Source organism: Pseudorasbora parva, chromosome 13, assembly GCF_024679245.1.
Source record: "Pseudorasbora parva isolate DD20220531a chromosome 13, ASM2467924v1, whole genome shotgun sequence".
NCBI classification, from domain to species: domain Eukaryota; kingdom Metazoa; phylum Chordata; class Actinopteri; order Cypriniformes; family Gobionidae; genus Pseudorasbora; species Pseudorasbora parva.
Genome location: NC_090184.1, coordinates 16,539,367 through 16,560,270, shown reverse-complemented (window position 1 = coordinate 16,560,270; position 20,904 = coordinate 16,539,367). Strand labels below are relative to the sequence as shown.

Sequence of the window (20,904 nt, the reverse complement as noted above, 5' to 3'; positions counted from 1 at the left end):
TCTCTGCTGCACGCCACTCATAGCTCTCTCATTCGCTGTACTCATCCCTCATTTAATCTCTCTGTGGTAAACAATGCCAACGTGAACCAAGAACATGTCTCAGAACCGCTCAGCACCTACTGACAGACACTCCCCTATTTATGCAAACATTCCCTCTTTCCACACAATACCATCCCACCTTTTCACAGTCGACCACTCCCCTTTTAACAAGCTTTTTCAAATCGAAGGTGTGAAAAAACACCGCTGCAGCAGGGGGGTTTCATGACCCTTTAAGTACAATTACAAAGGAATTCATTGGTTTTGTTTAACTCTGAAACAATTTTCGAGTTGCGTTGTGGTAAAAATAGCTATGGGTAATGCCAGCTGATTGAGGAGTTCAACCATTCTACGTCATCAACCTAGAACGCAAACAAAATGGCGCCGCCCATGGTCCAAATATAAAATCGATTTTTTACATAACGTAGCTCTTTCATGGGTTTTCTACTACATAATTCAGTAAGAGACATCATTTATGTTATATTAAGCCATACAAGTCTCAACACCAGGGGATCCCTTTAAGCAAAAAAAAAAAAAAAAAAAAAAAAACATTAATGAAGCGCTGTACCTTTAAGAGCGGAAACAGCTCCTGTTCGCTTCTCCACCCTCTGCTCTGTTCAATGACGCTTTACAACATCGCTCTCATCAAACACGACACGAATGAACGCAAGAAGCAACTACAGGTAAAAAGCCATAGCCATACTATCGTTTATCTATGAATGTGCATGTGTATGCTGTAATGCTTAGATGTGTCGTTAATGCGAAACAGAGAGCGGGGCAGTTTCTCACCTGTCTTCGTGACGATGCTTCAACACCTTGTGCTTTTAGCGATAAGGGAGGATGAAAACAGACAGCTGGCGTGGTATAGTTCAATAAAACGATAACAGCGCCGACAAAATATCGTAATGTGAGCTTATTTTAGCTTTTTAAAACATCACTACAGATAGACTCAAATACATGTTGGGTAACGGTAAAATTATTCGTGCTGCATTTTATGGAGAAAGGCGGTGCGTCAACATGGTGCATACAAACATATCAGTTTTTAAGTAAGGTGAGTAGTAAATGCACTGTACAATGGAGATTTCCAGATCAGGATGACAGAGATGACGTCATGATCCAGGGCTCGCTCCAGCAGTGGGTCCTTAGCGAATCACCATCTGCTATCTGCAGCATCATCTGTGTAAACTGTGGCCTGGTTACATTGGTTCATCTACACGTAACTGCATGATTTTTATTTTTTATTTTTTTGAAAACTTTATTTTACTTTTTTTCCTCATATAACAACCACAACGAATACAAGACGAATAAAAAACAACATACAAATAAATAAATGCAGGAAAAAAAAAAAAATATATATATATATATATATATATATATATATATATATATATATATATATATATATATATATATATAATTTTTTTTTTTTTTTTTTTTTTTTTTTTTTTTTTTTTTAAAAAGAGATACAATATTAAATGGTTAAATCAACTTTATCCAATCAAGCCATGTGGTACTATATTTATATAATTCAAAAAGGGTTTCCAGATCTTATAAAATAATTTACACCTGCCTCTCATTGAATATGTGATCTTCTCTAAAGGTACAAAGCTGCAGACCTCCGACAACCACAATCCAATTGGCACATCAGTGTCTGCTTTCCATTTCAAAGCAATACATTTTTTAGCTATTAGCAATGTTTGAGTAAACTTAATAGCTTGACTGTTGCGATGATTAGAGTTGGCAAAATTACCCAATAAACACACCTCTGGATCCATTGGGAAATCAATTCCATAAATCTGTGATATATACTTTTACATACTTGCACCCAAAAAACCTTCACTTTGGGGCACAACCAGGTAGAATGCAAAAATGTGCCTTCTTCTGCACCACATCTGAATCATAGAGGTGAAATACTGTTCTTAAATTTATGTAATCTAGATGGAGTGTAGTAAAGCTGGTGTAAAAAAATAATTTTATTATTTAATTTGATCCAAATGAATAGGTTTTATTTAGCATTAAATACTATTAAATATGGATTTCATAATATATAGTGTATCACATATCGCAATAAAAAAATGCAACAATATATCGTATAGTTCACCCAAAATGAAAATTTATGCAAAAAAAAAGAGAAAAAGTTTACAGTGGTTTAGAGTTAGTTTTAGAGTCCGTTTTAGAGTATGTAATAATCAAAGGCAGACAGCGTAGTATTTTTTTACTTTAAAAGTATCAAGTATAAGTATATGTATCTACTTAATCTGTTTTGTTTTGTTTTTTGGGGAAATTTTACGTCACTACATTCCAAAGTGTAATGTCTTACTTTTTACTGCACTGCATTTCATAAATCAAAGTTGTTTTTTAACCTTAAAGGCGCAATATGTACGATTTTTGGATTCAAATATCCAAAAAACACTAGAACAGTGTGTTACATATTTTGTTGACTTGTGTACTTGCATTATCCCAGATGTTTTCAAGAATGTTTAAATCCAGAAAAAAATAAGCAATTTTAACCAGGACACGGTTAAAGTCTGTGCGTTGCCTATCAATTAAATCATATCCTTGATTTCCGGTTTTATTTAGTAGAAACATGGAAACACCAAAGACACTTTGTGTTTTATTGGAAAGGTAAGCACCTGTTTGGATACATTCATTGACAGAAAACGAATAATTGTTATATAGCTCAACACAGTTAGTCTTATTGTTTAAATCTTGATTTACCACGAGTAACATGTTTTTACCATGCCTAATATCGATCTAGCTTACTGCAGTGTCGACTTTTAAAGAGTCTCATAGTAGCTGCTGAGCGAATGCACAGAGTAGCATTAAAACAGTTGAACAATGTTGTATCACACAGCTCTCTGTTGTGTACTGTCAGGTTTGTATGCAATAACATTTTGGAGTTGCTGGATGTTTTTTGACTGGTTTTCAGTATAGTAAAGATTTGATTTTATTCTGTTTATTTCCATTTCAGGTTTGTAGGGCCTGTTTGACTCTGAAAACTATGGACCTGGTGTGACCTTGGAGTATTTCATATCATCTCTTTTACCAACTCTTCGTGTTCTATCAAGATGGCGTCATGCGTTTCCGGCTGCTCTTCAGTGATGAGGTTCTGTCAGAAGCTGAACAGGTTAAAGACGTTGGAGGATGACGTGATGGCAACATCATTGAAACGTTGTCTGACCACAGTGGACCTCGCTCTGCTTGGTGTCGGTGGAATGGTGGGTTCTGGCCTGTATGTTCTCACAGGAACTGTTGCTAAAGACACCGCAGGACCAGCTGTAGTGGTGTCGTTCATCATAGCAGGAATAGCGTCCCTCATGGCAGCGCTGTGCTATGCTGAGTTTGGCGCCCGCGTACCAAAGACAGGCTCCGCCTACATGTTTACCTACGTCTCTGTTGGGGAGATCTGGGCCTTCCTGATTGGCTGGAATGTAATTTTGGAGTATATGATTGGTGGGGCGGCGGTAGCTCGTGCATGGAGTGGCTATCTGGACTCTATTTTCAATCACCGCATCCAGAACTTCACTGAAAGTCATGTGATGCGTTGGGACGTGCCCTTCATTACTCATTACCCAGACCTCTTAGCAGCGTCCATCCTCCTAGTTGCTTCCTTTTTCATCTCATTTGGTGTTCGTGTCTCATCTTGGCTCAACCATATCTTTTCAGCCATCAGTATGGTAGTCATTGCCTTTATCTTGGTGTTTGGCTTCGTACTGGCCGACCCAGCCAACTGGAGCGCTCGGGAGGGAGGCTTTGCCCCATTTGGATTTTCGGGTATTATGGCAGGAACTGCAACATGCTTCTATGCCTTTGTTGGCTTTGACGTGATAGCAGCTTCCAGTGAAGAAGCCAGTAACCCTCAAAAGGCTGTTCCTGCAGCGACCGCCATCTCATTGGGCCTGGCGGCCACAGCGTACGTCCTGGTGTCCACAGTTCTTACATTGATGGTTCCGTGGCATACACTCGACCCAAACTCAGCTCTGTCAGATGCGTTCTTCAGACGGGGATATAGCTGGGCCGGGTTCATCGTGGCTGTGGGTTCCATCTGCGGTTAGTATGAGTTAGTGGTTGACATACAGTTTTTCGATGTCCAGTGTTATATTTAGAGAACAGGGTGGTCTATGGCTGATTCAGTACAAATATACACAATTAAATTACGAAAAATCGTACAATTTATTCATTTATTTACTTAATAAACACTTATTTATGCAATATTTATTCATTAAAAAAAATGTAGGTAATATTGGCCAATCATATGAGCAAACTATTCAGTCACGTCTCGCACATTTTGTGGCGCTTTTAAGAATTTATTCAATAAATATGTTTCCATTCTGGTTTGTTTGCATGTCACCTTACTGATTAAAATAAAAAACCAAAAAATAAAAAAGTCCAGTGAAAGCTTTTAAAAATGTAAAAAAAAAAAATGTTAATGCAAATCGTATTCACATTCACAAGTGCAATAAAGAGACATTATTTCAAAATGATGTATTATTGGTTAATTATGTATTTGTAAATATTTTGGTTAATTACTTTATAATGTTACCATAGATTTCTGATCTGAAAACAGCCGAGCTCGTGGAGGCATGCAGTGGGCGGAGCTAATGAGTCACGAACACATACACACACACAGAGAATACATCACGTAATTTTCCCTGGATAACTTTCTATTCACTATATATTCATGTTCTTTACATTATATGCCAACAAAACAGACATTTGATGCAGTTTCACTCATCGCCTGCAGTTTCGACCAGGAACAAACAAACTGCATCCACTGTTTCCTTAATGCTGGGTTATTTGGGAAGCTGAACAAGGTTATCTTTCCTTCACAACCAAAAACACACTTCTTTAGCAACATTGTTGATTTCGTGGTCTATAAACCAAATTATATCGCTGCCGACAGCTTCCATAACCCAAATAAAACTTGTTGAAGGGTGCACTTTTGCTCTCGGTCTGGGGTGCGTTTCCCGAAACCATTGTTAGCCAACTATGGCCACAAGTTCCATCATTATCAGCATAGTTCAACAAGTTGATGTTTCCCAAAACTAAAGTTCCAACGAACATTCGCAAACAGCATCGCAAAGTTGTATGGTTGCAACGACAGCTCTTGATCTCTGGTTAGAAGCATAGTTTCTTATTTGCATGGCATGTGGATTCAATAAATCCTTATCTTGAGCAAAATAACCAAGCTGACATTCAGTAAAATCTGTATATTTTATTTATAATACTTACAAATGCATTCTACGTCTTTTAGATTGTCAAGAGATTTAATGCACAGTTTTTACGTGCATATGTGTAAGTGTTCTAGTACCGAAGAACGAGCCTATGATTGAATCTGGGAAGTAACTGAGAAAAATTAGAAATAGTCCTCAGATGCCTTGTCTGTAATTTACAGCAAAACATCTAGCATTAATCTAATCTCAAACAAATTTATCAAAATAACTTATTACTCCACCACGTGCGTGACATTAACCAATGTGGCTGAACGACCAATTTGCAACAGTACGGTTTTTTAGGAAAAAGTCACGAATAGCTAGTTGATTTCTTCAACGATGTATTGTAGTATTATGGTAATTCAGCAGATAGTTTACATCGTTTTACAGGAAACGCACCCCTGGTTGATGTGTGTACGTGCCCATACAAGGAATTCTGCCCTTTATGATGCCATACAGGGCCATACTCGAAAAATAAAACTTTACGAAACTTGTTCAAATCCTAAAGGAGTGTATTTGTCACAGAAATACTCCATCATACGTCCAACTTTTTAATTTATTTTTTATTTTCACCATGTTAAGCATGAGAACAGTGTAAATAATTCAGACTGCATGAAATGGCATAGACATCCCCTTTAAAATATATAGACATTGAAAATAGTTATTTTAAATTCTATTAATATTTATTTATTATTTATTAATTAATAAATATGAATGTTTTACTGTATTATGTATTAATATATATTAATGTTTTTACTGTATTTTTGATCATATGAATGCAGCCATGGTGAGCATAAGAGACTTTCAAGAACATAAAAAAGAATCGTACTGACCTCAGACTGTTAAACGTTAGTGTATATATATAGAGAGAGATCCATATGGATGTTCATATATGTTCACTTTGACATGCAAAATATATTTGTATTCTTTTTATGTAAGAAATTGTTTATTTATGAAGACATGACTGAACTTTATCTTTTAACTTTGTTGATATAGATGAAGTAATATAATTGTTATATTATAGTATATATAGTGGAGTTTATACTGTTCTTGTCTAATTAAAACTGTCAAATCTCTTTCATCTAGCCATGAACACTGTGTTGCTCAGCAACCTCTTCTCTCTCCCGCGGATTGTGTATGCCATGGCGGAGGATGGCCTCTTCTTCTCTGTCTTTTCTCGTGTCAACCCTGTAACCAAAGTCCCAGTGATCGCCATTCTTGTTTTTGGCAGCCTTATGGCGTTTCTCGCCCTCATCTTTGATCTAGAAGCACTGGTCCAGTTCCTCTCTATTGGCACTCTGCTTGCTTACACTTTTGTAGCGGCCAGCATCATTGTGCTCCGTTTTCAATCGGATAAAAGTACTGGGAGTTCAGGAGGAGGAGGTATGAAGACAGATGCTTCATCCCCACCTTCACTGAACCTGTCAGGGCAGCAGCTGGATCCATCTGCGGCATTGAATGAGACCCAGACCTTTGCACAGGACAGCGGAGAGCCGAAGGAGTATGAATCATTCTCTGATAAACTTCAGCTGGTGGAGAGGCAGAAGGCGGTGAAGGAGAGACGTGCTGCTGGGACGCTGAAGGCTCGCTGGGAGCCGTATCTGGGCCGTATACTGGGGGACTGTGAGCCAGGAGAGGTGGTGGCGTTCTCTGTGCTGGCTCTGATGGTCAGTGCTGTCTCTTTCTGTTCTGTGTTGGTGTTTGGGACTAACCAGCTGCATCTGCCTGTGTGGAGCTTCACTCTGCTGCTGGTCATCTTCGGTCTGGTTTTCCTGCTCAGTCTGGCTCTCATCTGGGTCCATGAACAGCAGCCAAATCACAAGACGTTTCAGGTGAGTTACAAATACTGCAGTAAATAGGTGAATAAACGTGTGGTTAGATAAAACCACAGATATCATACAGTTAAAGTTTTAGATTAGAATTTATATTTTATTCACTTATTGATCAGTGAAAATACATATGTTCTCTTTATGAATGTTTTCAATCAAGGTTTGGGTGATTAGACTTTTTATTGAATAGAAATCTCATATTTCATTAAAATATCTTAATTTGTGTTTAAAAGATGAATGAGACTGGTTTTGGTTGAACTATCACTTTAAGAAACAGTGGGAAAGAATGTATTGTACATTAATTGTACATTTTTAAACGATTAGTTGAATTTAGTTGATTACTGAAGCACATATGTTTATATGCACATTGCAGACAGAAATGTGTCTAATATTTGTCATAAGTTACATCTTGAGTGTCTTGCAGAATGTTAATAATTTTAACAAAATAAGAGGGGTCATAAAATTTGAAAACTATTTTATAATACAATAAGCTATTTCACATAACGTTTACATATTAGTTTACAAGACAAAATAATACCTGATTTTAAACAAATGACCCAGTTTAAAAGTTTGCATGCACGTGATTCTTAAAGGATTAGTTCACCTAAAAATGAAATTTCTTTCATTAATGACTCACCCCAATGTCGTTCCACACCTGTAAGACCTCTGTTCATCCTCGGAACACAGTTTAAGATATTTTAGATTTAGTCTGAGGCCTTTCTGTCCTTTGAATGTAAGTGTATGCACACTTGCTGTCCACGTCCAGAAGGTAATGAAAACATCATCAAAGTAGTCCATATGTGACATCAGTTGGTTAGTTAGACTCTTTTGAAGCGTCGACAATACATTTTGGTCCAAAAATAACAAAAAATACGACTTTATTAAACATCGTCTTCTCTTCCATGTTCCACAAATAAAGAATCAAATGGTCATGATTCAAGATTCGGATCCGTGTGTCAAACTGGCAAACTGCTGAAATCACGTGACATTGGCGATATGAATCACTAATCAATCTGCTGATTCGTGACCGTTTGATTCTTTATTTGAGGTTTGAAAACAAATGCGGAAGAGAAGACAATGCTGAATAAAGTCATATTTTTTGTTTGTGGGTGAATCATTAATGAAAGAAATTTTATTTTTGGGTGAACTAACCCTTTAACCCTGTGTGTTGTCTGGGTGATGTGTAGGCTATTTCTGTGAGTTTGAATCGGATCGTGTCAATAAATAATTTGAACTGCCTCAGAAAAACAGTCTAAACAATTCACTCATATAAATCAAAAATACTGATGGTTTTCTAGCCATCAGTTTACCGACTGAGTTAAGAACAGTCTCTCTTGAACTTGAATGTGTAATGAGTGAAAACCAATAAGTGCTGATACTAAAAGCATTTGTGAGTGAACTGAGGATACTGATATCTGGTATAAAATCATGCAAAAATTGTTTCAGCCTAGAGATGTAAATAGATTTTAGTATTGTTTAATGTAATTTAGATAAGTTCACTGTTTTAGGGGCTGATCTGGCTGCAACAAACTGAACTACAACACCTGAAATTACTCTAAATCCCTTATTATTAAAACCATAAAAAATAAAAATGAAATAAAAACATGTCAGTATGCCAGGACCCACATGATGACAGATGAATATAAAATGTATTTTTAAAGAATCACTTTTAAAGAGATTGAGAGTCATAGAAATAAGTCAGACATTCCATCACTAGTGTGTGTTTCATCATTCAGGTTCCTCTGGTGCCGTTTATTCCTGGCTTCAGCATCCTCCTGAATGTATTTCTCATGATGAAGTTAAGTCCGCTCACCTGGATCCGTTTCACCATATGGCTCGCAGCAGGTACTGGTTCATCACTTTTCACTTTTCCTTCACCACAGTATTGTAAATTATATAAAAATCTATTTAGTATTTACTGTACTAAAGTAAAGCAGCGAAGGAGATAAATAGGCTACATTTTATGAACTGACCGACTCAATATAGGAAAGCATTATCTCATAAAAGAAAGTTATTGAAAACATTAAATATATCATTGTCTTAAGGTGACAGTTTGCCCCAAAATTAATATACCCTCATATTGACTTCTGTAAAGTCTTTTATTTTTTGTGTGGAACACAAAAGGGATTTTAAACTGAATGTTTAACCTACTTTTTTTCTTATCATTAAAGAGAATGGCAGCCATTACAAGCCATGTTTCCATTACAGATTTGCTCAAAACATTTGCAATATTTTCTAAAGGTTGATAAAATACTATTGCAGCATTGCCAGTAACCGATGTTATGCGATAATTTTTTCCTCTGGCGATAAGTCATTCCAAAAATCATGGCAGTGGATGTTGGTAGGTTTACGTATAACCTAGCCTCCACACTAGACATTATTTTTAATCGAAGGAGACGTGTTAGGCATGTAATTTAAGCATTAATGCAAGGAAAGCTACTTATACTTATAGGCCACGTATGAGGTGTTTGTGAGTGTTTCTCCCTCCTATCTGCTTCAAGGTCTTGATCAATTGTTGCATTTCTTTGTTGTTTAAAATCCAGTATTTCCGTAATTATTTTGTCTTTTATGAGTTTAATAAATAACACTGTCTCATCTTCTGTCCAAACATACTTCACCATCTTTAAAGAATGATTGATTTAAACATACACCAGGTGACCTGAAAAGGTGAAACATTCCTTTTTCAGATTACCTGAAAAACCATGCGACCATGAAAACTTTGCCATATATTGACGTTTTTGCGACAGTGATGTGTTTCCATTTTGTGTATTTTCAATTTTCGCAATTTGATGGGAAATGGAAACGTGGCCACTGTCAAGCTCAAAAAAGACAAATATAGCACATTTATAGGGATAGTTTATCCAAAAATGAAAACTACCCCATGATTTACTCGCCCTCAAGCCATCCTAGGTGGATATGACATTGTTCAGTGGATGTGACATATCAGGCGAATACAATCAAAGTTATATAAAATTTATCCTAGCTTTATAGTGGCAGTGAATGGCCCAAAATGTAAAGGCCAAAAAAGTGCATCCATCCATTGTAAAAGTGCTCCACACACGGCTCTAGGGCTTAATAAAGGACTTCTGAAGTGAATCACTGGGTTTGTGTAAGAAAAATATTCATACTTAAAACTTTATAAAGTAAAATATCTAGCTCTCTCTAGACCACTTTTCATATTGAACTCACATTGTCTGGCAATTTACACCTAGGATGGCTAAATCATGGAGTAATTTACATTTTTTAGGTGAATTGTCCCTTTTAAAAAATGTTTTAAACCCATCCAATGCATTCATACCTTTGTGCAAGGAACATAAATTGTTAGTCACAGATTTGGAGAGTAAATGTTGACAGAATTTACAGTTTGAGTGAACTGTCCTATTAAATATTTTCTCACACTGACAGTTTGTTTGGAAATTGCTTGGAGCTAATAGCCTCAAGTTCAAACTATAAAATTTACACACTGTTACCTTGACAGGTGAATAAAAAAAACATTTTGTTTTAATGAGGAAACGAGTTATACATTGAAAATGTCATGTCTATAGATTTAGACGTGTTTTGTTTGTTTTTTAAAGCTAATAGCTAAATGTTGGCTGCTGTACCATGTGCAAGCTCTTATAGAAACAAGGCAGCTATTGTAGAGTCTCAGCATTCATCGGCTATAGACTCATCAGTGGGAAAAGAAGATCAGTCCAAATATGATTATCTTCAGCTCCTTTCAGCACTGCTACAAACCATTTAAGCCATTAAACCAGCCTGGCCACATAATCAAATCTGTCCTCTTGCTCTGTCACAGGTCTTCTGGTGTATTTCGGGTATGGCGTCTGGCACAGTAAGGAGGGTTTACGGGAACAGCAGGGGCAGGAAGTGGCAGCGCGCTACGTGGTCCTTCCCAGCGGCAGCCTGGTGGAGACAGTCCAGAACGTCCAGCCCGAGGGACACACACACAACACACACACACCAACCCTCGACAATCCACCTGCCAGCAGGTGATCTGATCATGCTGAGGTGTGTTTACTGTACACCTGCATGCCTGCCTGTTGTATTACTCTTGCTTTAGTTCTCTTATGTTTCACTTCCGTTTACTACCGCTGTCATCACCTCAAGATAAACCAAAATGGATTAAAGGAATGTCCTGAGCTCGATACAAGTAAAGCCCAGCATTTTTGGCATAATGTTTATTACAACAAATAAATTATTTTAACTCATACCTCTTTTTTTTTTTTAAAGAAAAGAAAAATAAGACACTTTAATGTTTGTGGATTGGCCCCATTCACTTCCTTTGTGAGTTTCTCACTATAACTCAGATCTTTGCTTTTTTTCTAAATTAGGGATAAATGTAAATAAAATTAACAGTATGCCACAAAGGCTGTAGATTAGCTTAACTTCTGAACATGAAATATTACTTCTAGTTATTCAAGGGATTGTTTTGTATGCAATCATTGTCCTTTTTCAGCATCCTAATCATAACTGTGGGCCATTTACGTTCTCTCTTTTATAATATATCCATTGTCTTAAGCTACTTTTAGCAATTATGCTGGCTTGTATGTAAATTATATATGAGAGTTAGCGAAGTGCACCATAATTCTGTGGCCCAACCGGATTCAGTATCTCCATTATCTTTTATGGTGTTTACATAAAGCCCAGTGGATCCACTTTTTTGCTGCTCGTTGAAAGCTGAAACCTTTAAGACAGACTACTGTTTATCATTCAAACACGGATGTAAGTTGATGCTTTAGTGTATTCTGAGGTAACTTTATTTATTTGTGTAGTCCAAACACTGAAACACATAAGTATGGTGGTACATTAATCTATAATGCAAGAGTCTGTGGCTTTTGAAAGGTAGTTTGGAGTGTAATCACTGGCAGATAACAGATATTTTTATGGTTTCTGCAGAGCTGTGGGAAATGGTGACAATCACTGGTTGGTAGACAGAAAATATGAGGTCCGTTTAAAGGTCTATGAATGTCTTAGCAAATGCTGTTAAGGGATCATGTGGATCTACTCAAATCTATTGCCCTTCCCCCATCATATCCCCCACACACACACACACACACACACACATTCTGATGGCCATAATTTGAATTAACCAGAAGGCAGGAACCATTAATGGATGACATGAATATACTCAAACCTTACTATATTTACACATACATTATTTTCGGGTGTCTGAGTCACAAACACACTCCTTGAACACACACTAACCTCAGTGGCTCTGGTTCCAACCCTTTTCTCTGTGTTTTGTTTTCCACCGCTTTTCTGCATCTCATTAATATTTATTTTTATAATGCAGTATAACTGTGTATTTATTTATTTATTTTCCAGTGTATACTCCAAACAAAATCATGTTTTAATAATGTTCACTATTCATGACGTTATGTTTTTCTGTTTTTCATATGTATGTTTGTATGAGCTGCTCCTGAGTAATAGTGGTTCCTCTGTCCTCTGACACTCCTTACTTGCCTTACCTTTGCAAACACACTTAACCCAGCGTTCACTAATCTTTATTCCCACACTCAGATCTGCACATATCATATGACACACACACACTAGACTGCCCTCATTCTCACACACACACTCACACAGTGTGGTGTGACAGAGCTGGGAAATTGACTTTGCATTGGTACCTTAGAAGTGACTGGTTGGTTTAGCATCTGAGTCAGTGGCGCACATTTTTTATTGTCCAGATTTGTTAATACTTAAATTAATTTCATACGCACACTTACTTGAATACACTTATTTTATGATAAACATGTTTCTAATATAAATAAAAAGTTACAGGGTAATACAACTCTCCTTATTTTAGAATGAAGAAAAAACTAATTAAAAGAATGAAGTTCTTGACAAGAAATAATATTTTAATCTATTATTTCATAGAACAAAAGTGATTTTATTAAAATACTATAAATATTTGAAAATATATTTGAGAAGGGTGTTTGCACTTTTAGTTCAGTTCTTTAGAGCCAAAAAAGTAGAGAAAATTATACATTTATTCCTTTTTAATACCAAACCTAAAGATACAAAAGAAAAGGCATGAGGATAAGGCCAGAACCTGATTGGACAGCTTTTATTCTGTTTTTGCGAACATGCAAAATAATGCTGTTTGCTAAATACGCTTGTTGTATGCGTGTACATATGGTGGTATTTTTACCAGTACATAACTCATAAACAGCTTATGAAATGTGTAAAGGAATGAAAACATGCAGGAATTCCTTCATTTCACTTTGAAATGAAGATCTGCTGTAAAGAGACAGGGTTCTGATGTCTGTACTGAACTCTAATGGCAAACGTAGCTCTTATGATGAATAGAAACAAGTATGCTTGAGCATTCTGTCTTTTTTAGGGTTGCATCTAATGACATCGCATCCTGTTTTTGGTTTCTTTTTCTTTGGTCTGAGTTATATTCATATTTCCGATGAATCGCACCATTGTTTGTTGGGAAACTGACCTAGACCCGCTGAAAATGTGTGCCTCTGTCCGCTCGTTCGGTGTGCACCAGGTTTCAGATGTCAATCAAATGAACTGCACTAACAGAACAATCGCACCAGAGTTCATTTAAATCAAACTAAACCTGCCAAGTGTGAACACATCCTTAAACATTTTCCTTCATCTTGAACACTTCTGTTTGTCGTTGACAAGCTCCATGTGTGCATTGGAAATTGAGCTTTACCTTTTATATTGACCATGTTAGAAAATAATATAATACTCAAAACTATATTGGCAAACTTACACACACACAGTTTTGAGAATTACTTGACCCCTGATCACCAATGTGCCCTTCAGAGCACTTCACCTTGAGTTTCTCAAAGTGGACTGTCCCTGTTAGTAGTAAAATTACATTTGCTTTGGAAAGGAACTTACAACTTAAATGACTAATAATCATTCATGCTTCTCCTTAAAGGGGTAGTTCACACAAAAATGAAAATTAACCCATTTATTATCTCACCCTCGAGTCATCCTAGGTGTACATGACATTCTTCTTTCAGATGAATTCAATCTGAGTTTTATAAAAAAAAATGTCCGGGCTCTTCCCAGCTTTATAATGCGATTTAAAGTCCATAAAAGTGCATCTATCCATCATATAACTGCTCCATAGGGCTCAGATGGGTTAATAAAGGCCTTCTGAAGCGAAGAGATTTTTGTTTAAGAAAAATAACCATATTTTAAACTTTACAAACTGTAAACTGTCGTATGCGCGTTTACGAGAGACTGGCGTTCAACCGTATGATGTCATTCGCTAGAATGCCAGTCTCTCGTGAACGCGTACGGCAGTTAGCGGAAGTTAGAGATTACAGTTTGTAAAGTTTTAAATAATTATCATTTTTGGGTGAACTATCCCTTTAACACTATAATATTGACAAACAAGCACAGAACAAAGAACAAACCTTTTCCTCTGCACAAGCATAATAAGAGTGCATTTTACACAGTGGATGGATACTGGCTGAACAGCAGATTTTGGAAAATATTCCATACAAAAGCAAGTAAGGGATATTCCGCTTCACAAGCCCCTGTAATCTCCCTCACCCCCTAGATTTACAGCGTTCCCGCCCTCACAGATTGACCCAGATTATCCCTGTAGAGAGAGTCGGTGTGTCTCAGATTATTATGATCACTCGGACAGCTATAGCTCTACACACATTCAGAAACATGATGTGTCATTCTACTTCCTGCTGTTTCTGTTTAATCATGCAAACTTCCTCACTGATATAAAGAATGTGACTGCTCCCTCTCGGCATCCCAAAATCTCATTATATATTCCTGTTTATGTCCTTTATACCATTTTTATCAATCGCATGATTAGGGTAAAAGGTCTAACACTTCACATTGTGGCTGGCCATCCACTTCTTCCGATAGAATATCCATATAAAACACTCCCTTTACTGAGTGCACTGGCTCTGATGTTTGTTTAGACGCTTTTAATGGAGTTTTATATTCTCAGTCCGTTTCCTACTTTTGCTCAACAGCTGTCTTGAATTTGTATCTAAAAGCTGCCAGTCTTCTCTGCTGTATAATCCACTTCATGTCTTTCTGGCAGCCAGATAAAGTTGCTTAATGAGGATTTGAAGACTAGATGAAGGCACAAGACCCAGTTCACAAGTAAACATTATATCTAAATGTTTGTATAGCACATGTAACCAATGGCCTTAATGATTCAGATACTGAAGCATTCCCAAAGTTTTACATACAGCTACTGTAGACTTGTAATTTTAGACTTGTATATACTGTCATTTTGTGGAATTTAAGATTATTGAATCAAAGGTGAAAATTATGAAGTTGGGAAGCTTGTTTTAAAGAAATTTTGGAGCACCTCTTTTTGTCTTAACCTCTTCCTGTATACCAGTTTGGTTTGTTCATGCCCTTCTCACTTGCACTCTCATCTCTCAAAAAGCACCACTTGTTATTAAGACATTTCCTCTTTGTTGTGTCATGAGCATATACCTCTGTCTTTGTAACTTTCTGTTATGAGAGATTGTATTATGTAGTGATGAATAAATGTTTTGAAGCATCATATGTTTCTGTTATTTATTGAATTTGTGGGGTGTTCTTCTATAATTATTATTGTTTATATTTTTTAAATTAGTATAGTATAATATATTAAATTGGGCATAACAAACACCATTTCTGGCAGTCTCATGTTAATTTTGAGTATCAATAGAGTAGTATTACTCCTTCATATCTCCAAAGAGTCTTTATAAAGTTTTATATTTATAAAAGACCGATATGCTGTACCGATTCTTTCCAAAAAAAATAGCCAAAGTCGTGAAGGTGTGCAGTGGGAGGAGCTAACGAACTATCCACCTCCTGGATATTTTTAGTTTTACTATACGTTCGTATTGTTTACATTATATGCATTGCCGGCAAAACGCAGACATTTGATGCAGTTTCACTCACCTCTTGTGGTTTCAACTCCTGACCGGGAACAAATACACTTGTGTTTTCCTTAACGCTGGGTTATTTGGGAAGCTGAACAATTATCTTTCCTTCACAACCTGAAACACACTTCTTTAGGTGACATTGTTGATTTTGTGGTCTAAAAACAAAATGACAGCGCTGCTGATGGCTTCCATAACCCGAACGAAGCTCATTGATGACGCTCTTGCTCTCGCTCTGGTTGATGTATGTACGCACATATCCGGAAGAAGTGCCCATACAAGCAATTCTGCCCTTTATTGAGTCATACAGGCCCATACTTGGGGGAAAAAAAACTTTCCAAGACTTGGAAAAGACTATTCAAATCCTGAAGGAGTGTACTTGTGTATATTTAACCTTTTTTTGTTGAAAATGTGGCCATGTTTAGCATGAGAATCCACTGCTCTTTAATTGTAAATAAGTCAGAATGCATGACATAGCATTAGATCCCCCCTTTAAGTGACAAAAATGATAGTATACTAAAAAAGGGGTGATGAATTGGGAAATCAACTTTCCCTTGAGCTTTTTATATAAAAGTTGATGGTAAGAATATCCTGTACATTTCAGAGCGAAAAACTTCCTTGTTAGTCAAATAAAAGCTTTTATAGACACCAGGCCCAGAAAACAATCACGTGTGCATCTATACGTCATCGAGAGACGAAACATGCCTCTACAGAATAATAAGCACGTTTAATTCAGTTGCCCCGCACACCAACTCATGGAGCTGTTCGGATCATGCTAGACAGCAGCAATAAACATGCAAAAGAAGATAGCAAGATATTGCACTATTCCTGGTTGTGGAAGAACACAGTCGCTGCATAAGCTTCCTTCAGATCCTAATATTAGGAATGTGTGATACTTCATTTATTTTTAATTAAGTTCCAGCTCACGTGGGGAAGACAATGTATGCGTGTTCGCTTCATTTCACTGTAGAATCGTTTGTAAGCCAGTCTCAGATGTTGGATTTGCAGACATATTGAGATTAAAACAACGCTGTGCCTTCTATGTTGGATATGACAGGAATGGTGCAACACACTTATGTGAGTAAAACGTGTTCCCTTTCGAAAGGGAACTCGCGCTGCGTCAGCTGACGCTACGGGGAACGCCTTCAGCGTGACAGGTGTCTGAAATCGCTATCAAATCACAATCCTACTGACCGTCGGCAGCTGGTGATGTCATCACCGTGCGACCAGGAAGTATAAAAAGGCACCGTGCCAACATGACAACATCCTTTCGTCTTCAGGGACTGTTTTGTCTGGTTCGCTGGAAAGTCAGAATGAAGTGCACACGCAAAGTGAAGGGAGCGTACAGGAAGTGCGCTGATCCGTGTCCCAGGTTTCTTACGCCTGAGGACACACACACCCTTTGTGTGCTCTGCCTGGGGGAAGAGCACGCGCGGGAGGTTCTCGAGGGGGCCTCCTGCGCGAACTGCGAGCGTTTTCCGTTGAGGACGCTCCGCTCTCGCCTGGCCTTCTTCTCGAGGGAAGAAGAGCTAGCATCTGGGAGCGGTCCCGCTCAAGCTGAGGCTGAGCGGCACCGTCTGTCCTGGGGCTCCCAGATGGACCTGGCTCATCGTCTGGAGAGTACAGTTCTCGCGGATGATCAGCCAGGTCGCGAGAGCAGGCTGACGGAGGAGGAGTCGGATGGAGACTCCTCCTCGTCGTCAGCCCATGCTCTTCCGGTCGATCAGAGGATGGCTGTGGATGAGGGGGAAAATGAAGCTGAGGCTGAATCCTCCCAGCCATCCTGCCCCGTGTATGGGGAGCTGTACGATGTGATGGGGCGCGCGGCGCTGAGACTTCAGCTGCCGTGGCAGAGAGCCAGGGGAGAGGCCGCCCGCCCTGACAGATTGGGCGATCGGTTTCTCCCCGACCATAGCCGCCCAGCTCCCGGGAGCCTTCCATTCCTCCCCGACCTTCACGAGCAGGTCGTGGGGGCATGGAAGAAACCCTACTCGGCGCGAATCCATCGGCATCAGCGGTTTAACTTCGCTGATGTCGAGGGATTGGCCGAGGCAGGGTATGTGTCAATGCCGCCCATCGATGAGACGTTCGCGAACTATCTCGCGTCCGGGCGGCCATCGACACTAAGAGCTCCAGCCCTGCCGTCTAAACCATTAAAGACGACCTCGCGTCTTAACGGCAGGGCATACACGTCGGCGGGTCAGGCGGTGGCGGCCTTGCACACAATGGCAGTGTTGCAGGCCTATCAGGCCGATCTGCTGAGGGACCTCGATCAGGGGGAGGGCCTACCCCCTGATGCGATGGCTGAGTTGCGCCGCACCACGGATCTCTCTCTCCGGGCGGCCAAACACACAGCAGTCGCCATCGGACGGTCGATGGCGGCTATGGTCGCCACGGAGAGGTATCTGTGGCTGAACCTGGCGGACATCGGGGGGAAAGAAAAGGCTTTTCTCCTTGATGCCCCGGTCTCGCCCTCTGAGCTTTTCGGCACCTCCGTCGAGGCGGTGGTGGGAAAGTTCAGAGAGGCGAGGGCGCGCTCAGCGGCATATAGAACGTGTATTCCGCTGAGGTCCGGGGCGGCACCCGGGCAGGAGGGTGTCCCTGGCCCTTCGAGGTCCGAGGATCATCGATTGGGCCAACGCAGCAGCGTAGCCTCTCGGGCGCCCCCTCCGTGGAGGAGTAGGACGCAGAAGAGGCGGGACACCCGCAACAGGAGGAGGGACATCGGGGAGAAGAGCCGCTTCCAGCGCCGGAAGCGGGGTGGTGAGTCTCCGCCCCCGAGGGCGCGGAAGTGATGTAAATGTGTCCGCTCCTTTGTTTTTCTGTTATGTTCTTTTCTCTCCCCGGGCGCGCTTCACACCAGGCCGCGCGGGCCGATGATGAGCGGATGTGAGACTCTGACGGCCTGCCAGGCCGGTGTGTGCTCTGCCCGCACACAGTGCATCGTCTCTGGGAATAGCGGGATTTCGCGGCCGCCTCCAAAAACGGCCTTGTTTGAGAATGAAGCGCCCCACCCTCAGGTTAGTGCGCCGAAGCATGCATGTTACATGAAGCGATGAGGCACTGAAGACAGCGGGTGAGTCCCCTTTTAGGGCAAACATTCTTCTTTTTAATGCCGTATGTTTGGACTCTATGCTTCCCTGAGGGATATTTTGTCTACAAAAGATGAAGAAAAGTGTAACAGTGGGCCTGTAGTTCCCCGGTAAAGGTGGCTAGAACGATGTTTTGTATAAACACAGTGTGTTTATGTAGGCTGTATGTTTGCTAGTGTAGCAACAGTAGTTTATAAGGCTGTTTCTCTTCTGGATATGTGTAATATGAGCAGTTGAGGCCACCGCACATGCCGCGGGCATGTAGCGGCGATATAAACTGACGTATGTTCTCCTGGCGAACGTTTTTAGCTGTAGCCACCTCTGGGTAGCGTTGGCACCTCTGCTAGTGAAATATCTAGATGAATTTGTGAGGTTAGGCTAGCGCATGAACTACAGTAAGGTCTGTCCCAGCCCTGTTTAGGGCCGTTGTGTGTGGGATTATCAGACCGATGCTAGTGCATCAAGTTGGCCTAGGCTGTTAATGGGATGACGGTGGCGTCTCGCGGTGGCATATCGCCCTGGCAGTTGCCCCGGGCTCCTGTCGGTAGTCCCGCAGGAGCTTTATATCCCTACCCGGCCTCCCCGCAGTAGGGTCGTCCGGCCAATGCCCACCCCCCTTCTGCATTTGGGGGTTATTATTAATGCATAAAGGTGTGTAGCAGAATGAATCGCGACTCAGCCAGTGGTCGTGGGGACGGGGTAGGCGTCTCTTCGCGGTGCGCAGTTAGACTGGTTTTGCTAGCCCCGCCCCCCAGAGCTAGTGCGGCCGCCACTTCTGGGCGCCCCCCCGGCTTGGTTCAGGAAATGGCCGGTTATGTGTGTGTGTGTTCAATATCTTTCACTTTTTGCTCTGTGTCTTCTGCTTCACCTTTTAGGCTCGGGTCGAGCTGTACTTCGCAACCATCTGAGAGCATCGGTTGGTAGGATGCTCCCCTGGAGTCGAAACACTGTCACGGCTGATGCCCTTGCGCGGACGGCGGACCGCTGGACGACCAGACGGCCGCCCTGGAGGCAGGTGGCGTAAGTTGTACTCCCCTCGCTTTAGAGGGTTCAAGGCGCTTTATGCTGAGTGCACTGCTGTGGGCATTGTGTTTTAGGTCCACGCTGGTAGGCGCTGCCTGAGAGACTGCGCCGTCGCAGAAGGCTGCTATGGGCCGCTGGGTCGGACCGACTATAGAAGGCTGGCTGGCGGGAGACGCCAGCCGAGGCAGTCCGGGCAGTTAAAGGGTCATGAAACCCTACAGCTAAATTTTTGAGATTTTAACAGAGGTATGTGTGTTGAACATCATTGAACATAATGTTAGCATCTGTTAGATTTAATTAAAAGGGGAATCTGGTCAATTTTTATGTTTTTCACCCTATTTTCGTCTTCCGGGTTTAAAAACTACATTGCGTCCACGTCACAGCTTGTGACGTACCATCGCTCTAATAGTGCTACGTGACGCATCGGTGTCTCATTATTATTAATGAGACTGAGTTTTCTTATCCTATGAGAAGACACCATCTCTTAATTATTCATGACAGCACGTGGTTCTTTCAAATGACAGAAGTGACAGTCTGCGTGTTCACGGAGTAGATGAGAGGAGTTTATGATGGGTCGTAAGTGTTTGTTTCCCTGGTGTAAAGATTCGGGTGTGTTGCATGGCTTTCCCCGCGATGCTGCCAGGGCTAGTCTCTGGCTGCGGGCGGTTGGTTGACCATCAACTAGCGACACCTCAAAGCTTTATGTGTGTAACAAATAGGGCTGAGGACCTGCACCGCTATCTGAACCATCTTCCCCTGGGGTTTCAGGAGGAGAAAAGTCCTCCACCTCAGCAGAGCCCTCTGTACTGCTTTAGTCTTCACTGTCGCTGTCCATCTT

The 20,904-nt window shown here is 40.4% G+C and overlaps 1 protein-coding gene across 1 annotated transcript; it reads left to right on the top strand.

The window, feature by feature from the left end:
* Positions 1 to 613: 613 nt before the first annotated feature.
* Positions 614 to 15,589, top strand: slc7a4 (solute carrier family 7 member 4). Its single transcript, XM_067413304.1, has 5 exons — positions 614 to 719; positions 3,008 to 4,086; positions 6,336 to 7,081; positions 8,815 to 8,923; positions 10,875 to 15,589. Exons 2-5 carry the CDS (start codon positions 3,105 to 3,107, stop codon positions 11,069 to 11,071), a joined length of 2,034 nt encoding a protein of 677 aa, XP_067269405.1. The 5' UTR covers positions 614 to 719; positions 3,008 to 3,104; the 3' UTR covers positions 11,072 to 15,589.
* Positions 15,590 to 20,904: the final 5,315 nt, after the last annotated feature.

Bases quoted from the DNA above. Each gene is read 5' to 3' on its own strand.
- slc7a4 (XM_067413304.1), top strand. From the start codon at position 3,105: ATGGCGTCATGCGTTTCCGGCTGCTCTTCAGTGATGAGGTTCTGTCAG. The intron at 7,082-8,814 runs GTGAGTTACAAA...TTCATCATTCAG, and splicing joins CAAATCACAAGACGTTTCAG to GTTCCTCTGGTGCCGTTTAT. The intron at 8,924-10,874 runs GTACTGGTTCAT...GCTCTGTCACAG, and splicing joins CACCATATGGCTCGCAGCAG to GTCTTCTGGTGTATTTCGGG.